The sequence below is a fragment of the Capra hircus genome, chromosome 1 (genome assembly GCF_001704415.2).
Source record: "Capra hircus breed San Clemente chromosome 1, ASM170441v1, whole genome shotgun sequence".
NCBI lineage: Eukaryota > Metazoa > Chordata > Mammalia > Artiodactyla > Bovidae > Capra > Capra hircus.
Window position 1 is genome coordinate 65,810,717 of NC_030808.1, and position 15,371 is coordinate 65,826,087.

General features: G+C 41.2%; 1 protein-coding gene across 1 annotated transcript in view; it reads right to left on the bottom strand.

Moving 5' to 3' along the window:
- HCLS1 (hematopoietic cell-specific Lyn substrate 1) overlaps positions 1–11,104 on the bottom strand; it is a 33,084-nt gene extending 21,980 nt beyond the window's left edge. The window contains exons 1-4 of the mRNA XM_005675001.3: positions 10,947–11,104; positions 7,824–7,907; positions 7,186–7,259; positions 417–546 (exon numbers count right to left, since the gene is read on the bottom strand). Of these exons, the coding sequence (XP_005675058.2) occupies positions 417–546; positions 7,186–7,259; positions 7,824–7,907 (288 nt within the window). The 5' untranslated portion in view covers positions 10,947–11,104. The remainder of the gene's footprint in view (positions 1–416; positions 547–7,185; positions 7,260–7,823; positions 7,908–10,946) is intronic.

Here is a 15,371-nt window from a genome sequence, read left to right on the forward strand (position 1 = left end):
TATTCAGTCTAGGAATTACAGTGTAGCTGAGCCTACACTAGGCCAGTTCTAAATTCTTGGCTCCCATTTTCTGCCATCTATATATTATGTGTTGAAATCAGGGGAAAAATGATACAAATAATATGTGAACATTCTATTTTAATACTTATTTTATTTGTCTGTACCAGGTATTAGTCATGGTATGCAGGATTTTAGCTGTGGCATGTGGGATCTAGTTCCCTGACTAGGGATCAAACTCAGGCCCCCTGCATTGGGAACTCGGCATCTTAACCACTGGATCACCAGGGAAGTCCGTGGACATTCAATTTTAAAACCAAATGGATGTTTTACTTTTGAGTAAGTTTTAACCATAAAATCAACAAATGAATCGATTTATCTAATTTTTTTTTTAAAGCAAATATCCCCTTTCAATTCACCTTGTCCATTCGGTCTTTTTCCACTCCAAACCGACCTCCATAGCCATGAGATGCTTTGGGCCCTGACTCCATCTCTTTCTTCTTGAGAATATCATGCTCCTCTGATACTTTGTTCCTCAGCAGGTGGATGCTAGAAGCAAACACATCACAGAGACTTGTCTAGCACAGAGAAGTCAATGAACCTTCCTTGCCAGAAAAATAGTAATTTTGCAGTGTGTTATGTTCATTTTTAGCAATAGTCCCAAACAAGTCCCAAATAACCTGTGCTGGGTCTGGGAGTAAGGGACTAGTGTGGCCAGCATATATACCCTGATACGAACTCTTCATAAACCAATAGTATCCTCTAGTCTTTCATTTTGTTCACTAAATAAGCTTCTGATATTTAGACTCATGTTTCTAAATGTTAGAGGCCAATAATTGAAGAGTTATTTTCCTCTCTGAATGGATTTGCTGTCTAACAATTAGGTGTTCTACCTCAAGAAGCACAAAAAGATTCATATACCCTTTACCCACACATTCTAGAAGTCTATCCGGAGGAAATAATTTTAACTGTGGCAAAGCGTAGTGTCTAATGATATTCAGTGGAACATTGTATTTAATAATAAGAACCAAGAAACATTTTATGTGGAGAAAATTGGGGAATAGTTAAGTAAATTGCACATTACTTTTTAATGGCACATGAGGAAGTCATTAAAGACATTGAGTAGGAAAAATACATCATTGAGGAATTTATCTACACATAAAGTATTTTATGTCTCTTCTTGTCAAAAATGAATGCCCTTCACACTGCCCCTAAATCTGCCTATTCCCAAGAGAACTAAAAATTAATAACCTTTATCTGGGACACCTCTATCCTTAAGAGAACATAACACTGAAAGGAGGCATTCTCCCCTTTACTTCACTTTCATCTTTACCATGGTGGTGGTGGTGGTGCTGCTGCTAAGTCACTTCAGTTGTGTCCGACTCTGTGTGACCCCACAGACGGCAGCCCACCAGGCTCCCCCGTCCCTGGGATTCTCCAGGCCAAGAACACTGGAGTGGGTTGCCATTTCCATCTCCAATGAATGAAAGTGAAATGTGAAAGTGAAGTTGCTCAGTCGTGTCCGACCCTTAGCGACCCCATGGACTGCAGCCTACCAGGCTCCTCCGTCCATGGGATTTTCCAGGCAAGAGTACTGGAGTGGGGTGCCATTGCCTTCTCCATGGTGGTGCTAGTGGTAAAGAACTTGTCTATCAATGAAGGAGACATAAGAAATGCAAGTTTGATCGCTGGGTTGGGAAGATCCCCGGGAGAAGGAAATGGCAACCCACTCCAGTATTCTTGCCTAGAGAATCCCATGGACAGAGGAACCTGGTGGGCCACAGTCCATAGGGTCACAAAGAGTCGGACATGACTGAAGCGAATAAGCACAGCACAGTACACAGAAGATCTACGGGTATTTGTTTGGCCTGAGGATATGAAGTGATAGCTCAGCACCAGCACCAACTCCAGCTCCAATAAGTGACAATCAGGACTGATACTTAGACACATATAATGACCACTGGGGATTCTTAGAAACACTTGGGCAAGAGAATCCTAAATAAAAAATTTAATTTCTTGCAGCGAGAAATGGAGGTTTGGAGAACTGAGATAGCAATTTTCCTGGAAATTTATTAGCTCACATAAACCAGACATATTGGTTACAGTTAGAGTGGCCATCTCATAGACAAAATTCTCCTCTTTCATGGAAGAATAGATCCATCTTGTGGCCTTGTAGTGTAAGGCCACCAGAAGTCTTTTTTTAAAGCCATCTCAGCTTTAGTCAAAGTTAAATTTAGAAAATTGGCTTTGACCCAGATGAAATTAAGCTAAGAGCTGGAAGAACCCTCTGTTCCTGTGCCTGCTCTAAACCTTCTGGCAGCCAGGAAGGCAGAGATCCTGTGTTGCTAGTTTGACAACATCAACACTTTAGAACTACCTGTGTCCAAAAAAGTTACTGGTGCCAAGAACAGGTAAATGATCTATTTCCCAACCAAAGTATTCAGATGAAGAATGAAGAAAATATGACTAGACATTACTTTCCAGGAATATCCCCCTAATAGTTGGCAGTGAGGCTAATCAGAGAATCATGACAACAGATAATAAAATTTGAATGAAAATGTTGGGGCCAGCAAAGACCAACTTTTTACCAAATTATTTAGACTATAGCTGAAGCTACTATAAATGTGTTATATTATTCCATTATTAAATAAATATTAATTAAATATTTATAAATTTTTTTTAGTGTGAAGTACCGTTAGACTCTGACAATACAAAGATAATTAATATATGAAAATAGTGATCAGATGCAAGATATAGAGAGGAAACTAAAAGTTATATTTCAATGTCCTAATTGGCATACCTAAGAAACTTGACACATTAACTCTCAGAAGCCTATTTAAAGTCTTGCCTTGGAATTGATAAAGCAATATAGTTTATAGTAACCAGGACCTCAAAGATGAGCTAAGAGAAGGAACAGAATTTTTTTTGTGGTTTTTATGATAAAAGTAAAAGCACAAAAATTAGTAACTCAGACTATAAGATTTTATTTACAAACAATGATCATAGACAAAGAAAATTCTAAAGAATCTACATCAGTTTGCTACTAGAACTATTCAGTACATTTAGCAAGGTGCCAATGTAGCAAGGTGCCAAACAAGATTACAATCAAAAGCCATTTTATTAGCCACAGACATTTGAGAATTTAAAGTTAAAAATAAATTCTACTTACCATCACATGAAATAACACTAAATATTTTAGAATAACTTTAATTAAATATGTGCAAGACCTGAACACTGAAAAACATTTCTGAAAAGATTAAAGAAGATCTAAGTAAATGGAAACATAGCCCATATTCATGGCTTGGAAAACTTGAGATCATTACGATGTAATAAAAATAAATAAAAATATTAGTTGCTCAGTTGTGTCCGACTTTTTGCGACCCCATGGACTGTAGCCCGCCAAGCTCCTCTGTCCATGGGATTCTCTAGGCAAAAATACTGGAGTGGGTTGCCACTTCCTCTTCCAGCATTAAGATGTAAGTTCTCTCCAAATCGATGGTCTATAGATTCAATGCAATTCCAGTCAAAATACCAACAGGTATTTTTGTAGGAATCAACTAGCTAATTCTAAAATGTGTGTGGAAATGTAAAGTTTTGGGTTAATAAAAAGCTATTTTTTAAAGGAGCACAAAGTTGAAGGACTACCTGATTTCATTGCTACAATAAAAGGTACAGTACAATAACGTTACAACATTCAGTGCAGTATGGTTTGGGTCAGAGCAGACATAAATCAATAAAATAGTTTAGAAATGGACCTTCACATATATGGTCAAAGATGCTAGGTAAATCAATGAAGAAAGAATAGTCTTTTAATGATGTGGGAATAATGAACTCTCCAAATGGAAATAAAATGAACTTCAATCTTTGCCTCACACTGTACACAAAAACAAATTTGAAGTAAATTGTAGACTTAAATGTAAAAGCTAAAACTATAAGGCTTTTAGAAAAAGACATAGGAAAAAAATCTTCACAATTTGAGGTAGGCAAAAATTCCCTAGACACATAGGCACTGACCATAAAAATTTTTTATAAAATTAGACTTCATCAGAATTAACATATTTTTATCTTTAAAAGAAGCTATTAATAGAGTGAAAAGGCAAGTTATAGTCTGGCAGAAAATATTTATAAAACATACATGTCACAAAAGACTTTTATCTAGAATATTTAAAGAACTCTTAAAACTCAGAAGAATACAAATAACCCACTTTAAAAATGAGAAAAAGATTTGAATAGACACTTCAAAACGAAGACATATGAAAATACATGAATGGCAGGTGAAAAGATGTTCAATAAAAATAACCAGCAGAAAAATACAAGTTAAAATCACTACACACTTGCAAAAATGATTAAAAATACTAACAATACTAAGTGTAGACAAAGACGTTGAACAATTAAAACTCATCCATTATTGGTAGGAGTGAAAAAACATTTCTTTCAGAAAGCAGTTTCTTAAAAAACTAAAACAGACTTTTTATATGACTCAGGAATTCTACTATAGGTAGAAGTAAAAATATAGGTAAAGAAAAAGATTTGGACCCAATGTTCATGACAGTTTTACTTGACAGCTTTATTTATTTTTACCTGACCTTCAAAAGGAACAAAAGACTGATACACACAAGGCCATGAATAGATCTCAAAAATATTATGCTGAGTGAAAGAAGCAGACACAAAAAATACATTATGTATTACTCCATTTACATGAAATTCTAGGACAGGAAAAATTAAGCTATAGTGACAAGAAGCAGATCAGTGTTCATATCCAGCCTCGTAAAGAGGTGCATGAACATAAGTGAGGAAAGTTGGTGAGAAGAAGATGGAGAGAAGACAAGAACCCTTGAAAACTAGGCAGGTCCTGGAAACATCAGACTGCTTGGAGCTGCCTGGCCCAGGACTTCTCTACACAATAGGTGAAGGATGGATAGGATCATTTGAACTATTTACCGAATTACCAAACCACTCCTCAAACTATTTTAGGTCTATTTTCACAGACCTAAAAAAGAAAGATCATGGGGGATGGTAGTGAGATTAATGAGAACCACAATCACTTCCTTTTCCTGCTTTGAATCATCTGAGCTCTGCCGCTACTGTTCTCTTCTACTTCCCTTCCTTTCCAAGGACCTTGGTGATTCCCATCTGACCTTAAAGGTTGTTCTAGTCCACATGAGACAAAAAGAACCCCAGAGTATTATAGACTTACCGCTGGAAGGTCCTCTAGAGATCTTTTTGATCCCAGTGCTAAGATTGAGAATCAGAGAGGGAAGTGGCCTGTCCAAGATCACCTGGCTAGGAACTAGCAGAGACTGGGCTTTTACACCTCAATAGCCTGGGTAAATGGGAGAGGAGTGGGTTTCTGGGTAAATGTCCCCACCATTTATTTTATCAGATATAGATCCAGTTAGGCTAATAAGGAAACACCCAGGGTCACCACATTTTACAACTCCAGGGGTCACCAGTGAGAGTAATAAATATACTGGATTGTATAACACAGCAGTCCAAATAAATGCCACTTAGGAGTAAGGAAGATTGTCATCGTTTACATGTTTATTTTAGGTTTTTAGGAAGAAAATCTGATTCAACTAACCTATACTAACAGGAAATGGAGATAACATTATTGAGGGGCCAGAAGGTGCTAAGTACTGCACTAGACATTGCTACATGCTAATTCATTGAATTCTAACCATATATCTGCAGGGTAGCTAGTTGCATCCTCATTGGATAAATAAATAAGCTGAGTTTCAGAGAAGTTATATGCCTAACCCACATTGCCATTAATGGTAGAGCTGTAAATTGAATCTAAATCTATCTGATATCCAGACTCAAGCTCTTTCCATAAGATTGTGGCGGGGGTTTAGGGGTCCTCTTTAAAATGTTCTACTCCTGCTCTGCATGTGAGGGGCACTGGTAGCGGAAGGGTACAAGGAGAGTTTGTGTGCTTATCTTAATAGCTCTCAGGATACGAGGGCTGAGTGGCCTGTTCTCAGAAAATGAAAGACATCTTAACTTGGGCAGGATTTGATGAGCCTACAGAGGAGCACCAGAGAAGCTTCCTGCACTACCCAATTCCATTTTTTCACTTTCCAACTGCTTCCAGAATTGCCTAGTTTCCTTAAATATGATATTCATACAGTTACCTGAAATAAATCATTTATGTCCAATTAAACAACAATGCATAGTACCAAATATTATCAAATTATATAAACAAGTGCCAAATTTTCATAGCATGCTTTGTGCAGTGTGACCATCCACTGACACTTTTTTAAAATCTAGAAGAAAACGAGGTAAAAACACTGTTGTTTATGAGGAAGGGACATTAAAGTTGAGCTTAAAATGATTAATTTTCCCAACTTATTTACTTTTTAATTTTGCTCTTAGTATACTGTTTATTGTGTCTATTGGACATTCTGACACTATCCAAGGCAAATAGCCCTAGTTAGAAAACCCTGAATAATCCATGGAAAAGAGAGAATCTCACAATACTAATACACACTACACCCCACAGAAATCCCTGGATTTGTGTGTAACTTCCTTCTCTCTTGTGGAATCAGAGTTTTTTTGTCATTTTGCTTTTTTTTCTGGTAAACTATTAGGTTATAATCTTTAAGACTGCCAACATAGTTTTAATCCACAGGCTTTCCAAGTGTCATATTTCTTCATGTTACCATTCATCACTTCCTGCTTCTGCCAAGTAGTCAAATGTAAATTTTTATTTTAAAAGTCATTTGGCCAGGTATGGGGCCTGATATTATCCTCTTATTTATATTAATAACATTTATTCTGAGTTCTTTCCCTTGACATTTTACTGAATCCTTCGTGGCCCATTTGAAGTCACCCTACAATACAGACACACATTATATATATGTGAGTAGACAGATACTAAATTAGTGAAGTCAGCACTTCCCTCTCTGAATTCATGTCTTACTGAAGGAAGAGAAACAGTTAAAATTATAGACCCACTTGGGGAAATATCAGAGAAGCTGGAAATAAAAAACAGATAGTAGGGTTGGGGGGATAAGAGGAGAGACGTGAAACAAATACACAATGATACACAGAGGGACATATGGGGACAGCAAGAAGAAAAAGCAAAGACACGGAGACAGGAATTTCTCTCTCTCCTTCTCCTGAGTCTCCAAGTTTTCCCTGGGCTCCTCCCATACCTCTTTCCCTCCTCCCAGTCCTTATGGCACCTACTTGATATGCTCTGCGCGTCCAGAGCCCTCGATGGTCTTGGCTCCCCAACGTTGTTCCTTCTCGGAGATGTCATTCTACAGAAGACAGCACTCAGCAATAAGTGACGGCAAGAGATGTGCTAAACTGAGAGGCCACACAGCTGACACACATGCCCCCCACGTGCCCTATATCAGCTGCTTCCTTCAGTCAGGGACTTTACTCAGACCCCCCTCTCCACGCTTATCCACCCAGACCCCCATGATAACATTGAGCCGGTGAGCTCAAACCTCCCTTTCTGTTCTGCATCCCTCAAACTTTCTTCTTTCGGTCTCCTACAACTCCTGAATCCCTCTAAGTTACACATGTCCAGCTCAGATCCTGGTTCACAGGCCAAAGAGACCCAATTAATCTGCTTCCTCAGCATTGCCTTCCAAATCCTGTCAGTCACAACATCACTCATCTACACCTGCCTCCTTCCAGTCTCAACACAGGCTATCATGCAGGCCCCACTTATTGCAGACACCTGTCCTACCTGGCAGTCCCATCTAGGGCTCTAGCCCAGTCCCAGACTTCTTCTAGGCCCCCTCAAAGTGTAAAGAGTAGCCCACATGCCGGCCCTTTGCCACTTTTTGTCCAAGTAAAGTTATTTCCACACTCACCACAAAGTCAGGGTCTGTGTCCCAGTCATCACCCTGGGTCTCCACAGAAACAGATACATCATGTCCTACTACAGACTTCCACATCTGAGGGTGGAAGAAAATGGGAATGATTAGATGAAAAAAATCAAGAGGTGGGAAAACAAGAATGCTGAAACCAGTGATTAGTAGCCCAATGTTTCTTATAATTTTTTTTTCCTTAGAAAAAAAGAGAATCTGAAGCAAAGCAGATGAAAGTTTTAGGAAAGTAGTTTTTCTCAGAGAAGGGGGGCAGTGCAGATATATTTAAGATGAACTAATGTAGCCTGGGTTCTTTAGTCTGGAGAGAAGTCATGGGTGTAGGTAACACTAAATAACTTGGGTGTCAAAACTGCTGAAACACCCCGCTTGTGTCAAGAGGCCAGCCCAGGCAGTGGCTTAAAGCATTTATCAATGAGGAATATGGAACATACCTGGAGTGACAGAGTCATTCCACTCAGGTATCTACATATGACTTCTTTCATAGGTGTCATGGTATATATCAGCCCAGCTCTTGATAAAGTGAACATCTACACTCCTCTCTGCTGCTGCTGCTAAGTCTCTTCAGTTGTGTGTGACTCTGTGCGACCCCATAAATGGCAGCCCACCAGGCTCCCCCGTCCCTGGGATTCTCCAGGCAAGAACACTGGAGTGGGTTGCCATTTCCTTCTCCAATGCATCAAAGTGAAGAGTGAAAGTGAAGTCGCTCAGTCGTGTCCAACTCTTAGCCTCTACAATCTGCTAAACTCCACTCTAAGACTGGCCACTGAACAGCTGCATATCAATAGGGGCTCTCAGCTGAAATTCCTACACTGAACAGTGCATGGGGAGGCATTATTTGCTGAGACTAATTCATTCATTGTTCAAGTTTTAAAAACAGTTTAATCATATTTTGGTCTTCCCAGGTGGCTCAGTGGTAAAGAATCTGCCTGCCAAGCAGGAAATGTGGGTTTGATCCTCGGGTCAGGAAGATCCTTTGGAGAAGGGAATGGCAACCCACTCTAGCAATTTTGCCTGGGAAATCTCATGGACAGAGGAGCCTGGTGGGCTACCATCCACGGGGTTGCAAAGAGTCCAACATGACTTAGCAACTAAACAACAACAACAATATATTATTTTTTAAGGACAGTAACTGATTCAAAAGGAGCATATAAAATCCCTTGTTCTGAACATTGAGAATCATTAAACTTTTATTAAAGTAAATAGATGTGTTTAAGAAATATTTGGAGAACACCAATTTGAGGGGGTACCAAATTCTCATTTCACTAGGGCATCCCCGGAGAAGGCAATGGCACCCCACTCCAGTACTCTTGCCTGGAATATCCCATGGATGGAGGAGCCTGGTGGGCTGCAGTCCATGGGGTCGCTAAGAGTTGGACACAACTGAGCGACTTCACTTTCACTTTTCACTTTCATGCACTGGAGAAGGAAATGGCAACCCACTCCAGTGTTCTTGCCTGGAGAATTCCAGGGACGGGGGAGCCTGGTGGCTGCTGTCTATGGGGTCGCACAGAGTCAGACATGACTGAAGCGACTTAGCAGCCTCCCCAGTGTCTCTGCTGGCCTGCCAGTCCAGCATGAGGAGCTGCACAGGTGCTCTGCATCTGTGGGGTCCTGGGTCTTGGTGTGAAGGGGAAACAACAGACAATGCTCATCTGCTCTGGTCTATGACTTCTCAACCTTGGTACCACTTGCTAGCTGGCCCACCCTTCCATGCTCAGACTCCCACATCCTTTACTGTCTCTTAAAGGAGCCCTCTTATAATCACTCCAAGGACCCTCCAGTCTCTCCAGCCAGGCACTCGGACTCTCCAATTTTCCTTTTCACATGAAAACTCCATCCTTCTCCAGCTCCTTGAAAAAACCCTTGGAAGCCAGCCAAAGGGAAATCTGGGGGTAGATTGGTTAACGAGATGCAAAGAGGGCACTGGGGAAGTATGAACCCAGTCAGCTGGACTGAGGGATGAGTCACTGCCAGGAGCAGTTCTGCCTTCCCCTGAGGGGGTGATGGTACTGGATGTGGGGCAGGTGGATAAAACCTATGGTCCTGGCTCTGGGGCTGCTCTGCCATAAAAGGAATTCACACAGAAAACTGGAAAAGAGAAGTTTCTGAAATATTCATGAGCAATAAGGAAGCAGTGAGGACCGATGGTCCTGTTCTCTTTCTTGCTGCTCCTCTCAGGCCCCAGCCTAACTCTCCCATAAGCCTCTCATCCTCATGTATTTTTGAAACAGAAAGGTTTCTGACACAGAGCCAATTTAGCACCCTAGAGCTACTGGCCGGGAATAGGGAAGCCAAAGGTACTATCTAGAGGTGGGAGCCTAGAGAGTAACTGGCTGAGGCCTGGTGCTGTGGATATCAGGCATGATCGAGGATCTACTTAAGAGGCTGCCTCAGTAAAGTACATGGACTGGGAGTCAGATCATCCAGCTCTGTTCCTAAGCTCCTGTGGGAATATGGGTTAGGGAGCCAAGATAGAGTCTGTACACATTTGCCAGGTACCAGGCATTATCAATACTTTGGTAAAGTATTGAACATCTCTGAAACTCTGTTTTTCCCAGTGGAAAACAGAGAGGCTAACCTCACTTCTCCATCAAGTCCCCTGTATTTCTGACCTTCTGGGATTCTGTGATCCTACAAACAGAGAAACCAGCCCTAGTCGAAGCACCATGACTTCATTTGGCGCTTGGTTCTCAGCACTGGTGTACATTAGCAACTACTTCCTGATCTGTTGCGATGTCTCCTGTGGGTTTTGTCTCTCTGTTAGACCCATAAGCTCTCCAAGGGCAGAGATTGTCTTCACCTCTAGCAATCCTTCTCCCAACTCAGTGCTTAGGAGCAAGGGGACTTAGAATTGCAGGTTGTCGGCAGAAACCAGACCTGAATGGCGGCTGAATCCCATTCCCTGGGCTCCAGCATTTTTCTTCTGTTTTCATTCTCACATGCTCATTATCTACAATCACTCACCACCAGGCTGGCCTTCTGGCCATAAAAGGTTAAAAGCCTACTAGCAATGACTTCACCTCTCAGCAAGGAGTAACAGCCAGGTAGTATCCTCTCAACTCTTGTCCTGTGCTCCCCAGTTTTCCCACTGCCCAGAGTACCCACCTTCAACTGCGTTTGCTCTCTCAGCTCCTCACGAAGACACTCGACTCCTTTCTAGCTGCTGCCACTTCAGAGCAAGCAACTTTGAGCTGCTATTTCAGTTCCGTATTCAGCTTTTCTGTCATTTCCTGCCACTCTGTCCTCACAACTGCTTCCTGAAGTTTGAGTCAGTTCCTTCTGCTTAGGCATTTAAATAAAAAAGGGTTAAATGCTCTGTGCTTACTCTTTTGCAAGACTTTGAGGGTTCCAGAGGTCCTTAAAAAAAGTCCTTAAAAAAAGTGACCAGAATTTATAGTCTGGTCAGGGAAGCAAAATATTTAACTAGAAAACACATAGAAGAATGCTGTAGGATAGCATTTGTAAACAGCATTTGTGATGGGCAGTTGCATCTGTTTATAATAAAGAAATTTAGAGAACTTGGTATGGACTGAAGGGATCAAGAAAGGATTAATGGAAAAAAATTGATTTTTATGTGGATTTTGAAAGGTAAGATTTTAAAAGAAACTCACTACATTACCCACAGTACTTAAAACTGGGGGTTACATATAATAGATGTGGGAGTTAACTCATAGGGGAAAGGTAAGACATAGACATGGAGGGAGGAAGTTTCAGATATTCTTTAGGGGGAGGTGAGGAGTCAGAGCTAATTCAGAAAGATTTAGTCCCAAGCAATAAGTCAAAGCTATGGTTTTTCCAGCAGTCATGCACGGATGTGAGACTTGGACCATAAAGAAGGCTGAGCACCAAAGAATTGATGTTTTCAAATTGTGGTCCTGGAGAAGACTCTTGGACTGCAAGTAGATCAAACCAGTCAATCCTAAAGGAAATCAACCCTGAATATTCATTGGAAGGACTGATGCTGAAGCTGTAGCTCCAATACTCTGGCCACCTGATGCAAATAGCCAACTTATTGAAAAAGACCTTGTTACTGGGAAAGACTGAAGGCAAAAGAAGGAGGTGGAAGAGGATGAGGTGGTTAGATAGCATCAAGGACTCAATGGACATGAACTTGAGCAAACTCTGGGATATAGTGAAGGACAGGGAAGCCTGGCATACTGCAGTTCATGGAGTCACTAAGAGTTGGACACAACTTAGTGTCTGAACAACCACAAGCAGCAGGAAGAAATCTGAAAGCACTAGGTGGTAGGAGATGATGGAAGGTCCTTGTGGCATTCTATATTACTGTTCACAAGATTTGCTGCCCCTCCCTTCCCTCTTGAAGGCAGACTTGCTCTGGTTGACTGTTCTGACCAGCGAAATGTAAGAAGTAAAACACGTCACTTTCTAGTGGAGACTTTAAGACCAGCAGGAACTTTGCTATGCTCCTTGACATCAAGCCACAGGTGAGCCCTAAGGGAACTCAGGATGGAGACAAATGAGCTGCCCCCTGCCAAGTCCTTAGCCACTGCACCCACCTCAAAGGCACACCTGAGGGGACTCAGCAAGGGAAAGAACAGGACACTAGTCCTAGATAGCTAAGATGCATAACAATGAGCCCAGGCTCTTAAATCTTCTCATGCATAGAAAATTCATTAACTTGAGATATCTGGTTTTCTTTGTTGCTGTTCAGTCACTCAGTCATGTCCTCCTCTTTGCAACCCCATGGACTGCAGCACACCAGGCTTCCCTATCCTTCACCATCTCCCAGAGCTTGCCCAAACTCATGTCCATTGAATCCGTGATGCCATCCAACCATCTCGTCCTCCATCGTCCTCTTCTCCTCCCACCTTTAATCTTTCCCAGAATCAGGGTCTTTTCCAGTGAGTCAGTTTTTTGCATCAGGTGGCCTAAGTATTGGAGCTTCAGCTTCAGCATCAGTCTTTCTAATGAATATTCAGAACTGATTTCCTTTAGGACTGACTGGTTTGATCTCCTTGCAGTCCAAGGGATTCTCAAGAGACACATATATATGGAATTTAGAAAGATGGTAATGATGACCCTGTATGCGAGACAGCAAAAGAGACACAGATGTGTAGAGTGGACTTTTGGACTCTGAGGGAGAGGGAGAGTGTGGGATGATTTGGGAGAATGGCATTGAAACATGTATACTATCTTGTAAGAAACGAATTGCCAGTCTATGTTTGATGCAGGATACAGGATGCTTGGGCTGGTGCACGGGGATGATCCAGAGAGATGATATGGGGCGGGAGGTGGGAGGGGGGTTCATGTTTGGGAACTCATGTACACCCGTGGTGGATTCATGTCAATGTATGGCAAAACCAATACAGTATTGTAAAGTAAAATAAAGTAAAAAAAAAAGAGTCTTCTCCAACACCACAGCTCAAAAGCATCAGTTCTTTGGTGTTCAGCCTTCTTTATGGTCCAACTCTCACATCCATACATACCTACTGGAAAAACCATAGCTTTGACTAGATGGACCTTTGTCGGCAAGTAATGTCTCTGCTTTTTAATACCGTCTAGGTTTGTCATAGCTTTTCTTTAATAAACAGTAATTTGGTTTTCTTTAGTTAACAGTAATCTTTTGAAGTTTCAACTGCCTGCAGGGTCTTTACACTACTCCTATATATCCTGGCTCCTCCGTTACCTCTTTGTAGCAGTTCCAGAGATCTGGAAGCCTGCGGCCTGGGTTTAAGTTCTCAGTTTTGTCTGCCAAATAACAGAATTCTCAACTTTTAGGTTGTGCTTTTTTCCCTCCGACTAACACAAGACAACCTGCAACTCTCTGGAGTGGCTCCTCTGGCAGCCTAGGTCCCTGAGTGACGGTCCCCAACTAAAAATGACAACACAAGCAGAGCCCCACTCATTGTGTGAGGGACTTGGAATCTAAGAGAATCCTAAAAAATAATTGCTGTTTTAGCTACTGAGAATTTGGGAGTATTTGTTACCCTATCTGACCAAGCCTCTCCTAATCTTGATTGACACGGAGTTCTGACCTGACTTGCTCAGTCATGAGCTCCCCAGTAGATTCAAACAAGGCCTAGATAAAGTTTGTCCAAAATACAGAGGAGGGCAATCTAAGGATTCTATACCTAATGTGGAGATTAACTATTTTTCCTACCTGATAACCTATTTATTATGGCAGCACCAAAGTTATTATAAGGAAGAGTAAATTTGTAGAAGGGGAGAAAATTTTTCTAGATCATTTTGAATCCAAAATTTGCATCAAAAATAGAAATGATCAGACCAGATATTGTGACACACCTTCCAGGTACAGTTGTTTAGAAAAATCAAAGAATTTAATCAGTGATGACAAGAAAGCCTATGTTGGATAAAGAAGATATGGTACATATATACAATGGAATAATACCCAGTCATAGAAATGAAGTCATGCCATTTGTAGCAACACAGACAGCTCTAGAGATTATCACACTAAGTCAGAAAGACAAATACCATATGATATCACTTACAGTAGAATCTAAAATACAACACAAATGAACTGACCTACAAAAGAGAGACAGACTCAGAGTCACAGAGAACAGACTGGTTGCCAAGGGGTAGGCGTGGATGGGAGAGGGATGGGTTGGGAGTCTGAGGTTAGTAACTGCAAACTATTATATAAAGAAAGAATAAATGATGAGTTCCTAATGTATAGCACAGAGAACTATATTTAATATCCAGTGATAATAATGGAAAAGAATATGAAAAATATGTATAACTGAATCACTTTGCTGTATAGTAGAAATTAACACACTGTAAATGAATTATACTACAGTTAAAAAAAAAAAAGCAAGTCCATCTCTCTTTAGCAAATGTCCCAAGTTCACTCCTAATAAGGCAATAAAACACAGCAAGCATGGACTTTAAAGTCAGATAGACGTGGTTCAAAATTTACTTATTGTACCTTGGGAAAGTGAGTTCGCTTTTCTCAAGCACTGACCTGACGTTTTGTTCAGTTGCTCTTTGTGACCCTGTGGGCTGCAGTGGGCCAGGTTTCCTTGTTCTTCACTCTCTCCGAGTTTGCTAAAACTCATGTCCATTGAGTCAGTGATTTCATCCAACCATCTCATCTTCTGTCGCCCCCTTCTCCTTTTGCCCTCAATCTTTCCCAGCATCAGGGTCTTTTCCAATGAGTCAGCTCTTCGCATCAGGTGGCCAAAGTACTGGATCTTCTGGACTTGATATAAACAAATAATAATGCCCATCCTGCTTTTCCCCTATGAGACTTACCTTCCCTACTCTACTCCTACCCAGAGGGATCCCTAGGGATCAAGTATTTTCAATATGTACCAGATAGTTCTTCCGGGCCCAGGCAAAAACCTGCATGAATCTCACGCCCAAAGGCTCAGCTTTGCTTGGTTCAGTATTAGGACGGCATCTCCTCACTCCATTTCACCACCTGAGATCTAGCTAAGCCTAGAAAGACGCATGCAGCCAGATGCTGGCCAATGAGAAGGAAGCCTGGATATGCACAGCTCTCTACCTCTATATTAACTCCTGGCTACCCCATCCCTACTTCCTCTATGTTCC